The sequence below is a fragment of the Mesitornis unicolor genome, unplaced genomic scaffold (assembly GCF_000695765.1).
Source record: "Mesitornis unicolor isolate BGI_N332 unplaced genomic scaffold, ASM69576v1 scaffold39782, whole genome shotgun sequence".
Taxonomy (NCBI): domain Eukaryota; kingdom Metazoa; phylum Chordata; class Aves; order Mesitornithiformes; family Mesitornithidae; genus Mesitornis; species Mesitornis unicolor.
The window spans coordinates 85-3,751 of NW_010169221.1; the positions used below are offsets into that span (position 1 = coordinate 85).

At 53.1% G+C, this 3,667-nt stretch overlaps 1 protein-coding gene across 1 annotated transcript; it reads right to left on the reverse strand.

Moving 5' to 3' along the window:
• Positions 1 to 261: 261 nt before the first annotated feature.
• ASB12 (ankyrin repeat and SOCS box containing 12) lies at positions 262 to 1,785 on the reverse strand (the record flags this gene model as incomplete). The annotated part of the gene is made up of 2 exons (XM_010179283.1): positions 975 to 1,785; positions 262 to 412 (listed from the first exon to the last, which is right to left on the reverse strand). Coding segments are annotated over exons 1-2 (962 nt in total), but the record flags the coding sequence as incomplete, so codon positions are not given.
• Between the last annotated feature and the right edge of the window lie 1,882 nt (positions 1,786 to 3,667).

The following is a 3,667-nucleotide window of genomic DNA, read 5'->3' on the forward strand; positions in this document are numbered from 1 at the left end:
ACCAGCATAAATTATGGTGTAAAATCCTTCAGGTGAAGAGGGTTTAAAGCCAAACCCAGCCAAATCAGACCCTGTTACTCTAACATGAAGCAGGACCCGAGGTCTCCTCTCTTTCTCCCCACCCCTTGCCAACTTTTCACACAGGCACCACTTTTTGGAGACATCTGGTAAGCAAAAATTACTCTGCAACCACAAATTCGTGGCAGTTTCATGCTGCACGGCTGTCAGAGCGGCTTTCCTGCAGGTGCTGGAGGCAGGCACCTCTCGCGGGCTGCGCTCTGTGGCTGATGGCGGAGGTAGTTCGCCAGGACCGTGGGGATCTCCAGCTCACCCAGGGCGTGCGGGTGGCCAGCCTGCTTCAGGAGGTGTCGCATCGCCAGTCTGGACTGGGACAGCAAGGACTTGGGATGAGCTGTGAGGAGAAAGGAGATGGTCACCTTCAAGACACAGCCCTGCTCCCCGCAGTGCCCACGGCAAGTTACAAACCAGACCCAACGGCAGGCAGCCTGCCTCCAGTGGGAATTTGGGATATTTAGTGGGTGTTTATTAGAAACAAGCCCTTCTGTGACACTCCCCCAGATCCCACCAATTTGTTTTAGGAGTTTCCTGTGATAGCACGTGTATCCAAGCCATCACATTCAATCGGTGGTGGTGAACCTATCCTTGATAACCTTGTGATGTCCTTCTCTTGCTCTGGTCAGTGTTGGAGATGTTTTTTTTTGGCCTGAACACAGCAATAATTGGACGAGAGGAAGGAATAAGAGTTCAGGGTAAAACAGCGATAATACTCAAATTTAACACCAGAGAGACCCATGCACTCAAGCGATGCTGCAAAGGGATTCAAAGCTTGCAGGAAAGCCTGGGTAAGGCTGTTGGGAAGCAGAGGTAAAGGAAAGGGGAATCTGGAGCAACTTGCACCCAAATGAGCAATATTAGTGCTCGTTTCCAGCCCTGGGGCCGCGCACACATATTACCTCTCGCCTGCAGCAGCAGCTCCAGGCCCTCGCTGTGGGGTGCCATCTGATCTACCATGATGTTGGGCAAGTAGACGTTGGCTCCAAAGTCAATGAGCAGCTCGATGAACTCTCTCCTGCAGCCGTGCCCCAGGCAGGTTTCCAGCACAGTCTTGGGCTCCTTGATCCGGGCAATCACCCTCTCCTCAGTGCAGTTATAGTCGGGATCAGCGCCGTAAAGCAACAGCAGCTTGAAGCACTCCAGGTGCCCGTACACGGCAGCGAGGTAGAGGGGACCAGAACAAGCCACCGAGTTGGTTGCCCACTCGGGCAGCCTCGCCTGAACGTTAGTCTCGGCGCCGTGGTCCAGGAGCTGCCGCAGGATGTCCACGTCCCCATCCCTGGCGGCGATAAGCAGCGGCGAGCAGTTGTTGTAGATGCTGCCGGCAGGACTGGCCCCCGCGTTCAGGAGGACCCTCACGCATTCCCGGTGGCCGTTGCTGACCGCCATGAAGAGCGGGGTCTGAGCCTTCACGTCCAGGCTGTCCACCTCTGCCCCATGCGCCAAGAGGACCTTCATGCTCCTGATGTGGCCCTTGGCGGCTGCCAGGCGCAGCGGGGTGCTGGGTACCCCCCAACCACTCCTGCTGTTGATGAACCTCCTGTACCTGTCCTGGGACAAGAGGTTGTCCAGGGTTTGGTAATCGTCCTTGGACACCGCTCGGTTCAGCTCCCCGCTTTCTCCGTTGTCGTCTTCATCTTCTCCGGGCTGGAGCATAGAGAACATTTTAGTGATATCCATGAGGCTCATTTTTTTTGGTGTGTCTCCCATGTACCGCTTTCATCGTAAATGGTAAAGTCAAAGATCTACGGGACAAAAAACCACCACTGGGTTAGAACCAGCCACTTGACACCAGCTCTTTATTATTATTTTTACATACACAATTTAAGAAAGATTCTCTAAAAAGAGAGACAAATAACATTGGATGATGATGCTTCTGACACATACATCCCTGCCATCACGGGTGAGCAGATCCACACTGGTGAAGGGCTAAGGCAAAGAGAGGTCATTGCTGCAGCATGTACGTGGGCCACCTCCCTTTAAAATGTTGTAACCAAGAACACGTTGAGAGAACCAGATCTCATGTGGAGTTCAAACACTGCGTGGGGGAGCTCACAGGCTTTTACTTTTTAAATTATTATCATTATTTAATGCTGCACTGCTGGCCCCTGAGGCAGCCAAGGGCACAGGACTACTCATGGGACACTCAGACCCTGAGCTCAGGAAGGCTCCTGGGTGGCCATGGGCTCTTGCAAGGGCTCTGCACCCCACAGGGGGATGAAGCCGCCCGTTTTCCCAAACCCCTCAGCATTCACCCCATCCGGCTCTTTTCTGTGGGAGCTGCTGAGGGAAGGGCATGTTGGAAATAGCAGGAATCAACTCTGCTTCCTATCGGCCAAGGCTTCTATGGGATGCCCCAGCAGCACCCGCACTTCCAAGGATTTTGGGACCCATGGAAAACTTGGAGGAGTTTTCATTTCGGAGATTTAAGGTTTTTGCAGTCTGTTGCTTTTTTAAAGGGATTTGATTTCACAACAGAAGGTGAAGTGAATGGGAAGGGGGCTGGTTTGATTAAGGACTTTCATCTGGGATTTTGATAGCGGGAGCTATGGGGAGGTGAAGGATGCTGAGCTGATCACACTGGAGCGGGACCAAACCCCACGCGTGTGCTGGGCGCTCGGTGCAGGACCCGGCCTCGCAGCAGCACAGAGGAATGCGATGTCCGGGTGGCACCAGCGCAGCTGGGGAGGGCAGAGGAATTCCTCGGTTCCTTCCCACCACAGCATCTCAGATTTCCTTGGGGACAGGCAGTAGCGCTCCATCTCCTCTCTGATCTTGCCTTGGAGGAGGCAAGGAGCTGCACCGAGCAATTAACCTCCTTTTGCAAACGAGCGTGGCGGTAACAAATGAGGCGGCCGCAGGAGGCTCGTCCCACATCCGCCTGCGGTGCCGAGACGTGTGGGCTCGGGGGAACCCCCCACGTGTGGCCACTGTCGCAGCTTGGTTAAGCAGAGCAAGTTTGATGGCAGCGAGCGACAGCAAAGCTCTGCTGTGCTTCCACCTGTTGCACTAACCCAGACAATTCATATAGAAGTATCTGTTATTACTGTTATTCATTAGACAGGCTGATAATGAGCTGTGGAGCTTTGGAAACCCCATACCTACATGGCTAATGGGGGGTTATTGCCAATTTGATTCAAGAAGAAGTCCCAGTTATATTCCCAAGGGAAATGGTCTGGAAAAGTAAAACACCAGCTGTAACGTTTCCTGAACCCCCAAAAAGCGTCTCCAAAGGGACCTTACTTTGACAGTGTCAGCACTCACCTGGGGAGCTCATGGACATTCCTCAACCCTAAAAGCCCAAAGCAGAGCTGTCACCAATTCAGCTGAAGGAAGCTGTCCACGCATCTGCAGAGCCCAAAGAAAAGAGGTTATGATGGAGCTAAAGGTGCCAGTGAATACCACTCGCGCCTTTATAACTGGTTACCAGGTTATCTTCAATTTTCTGATGCCCGATGCTGCTGCCTTACCTTACTGGGGTAGGTGATGCTCACAGCTGGGGTGGACAGGGCAGCAGAGGTCCCACGGTGAGTTCTCCCTCCATTTAAACAGAAAAAAGGAGAGAAAGAGAGGATCTCGCTGTGTCAGGATG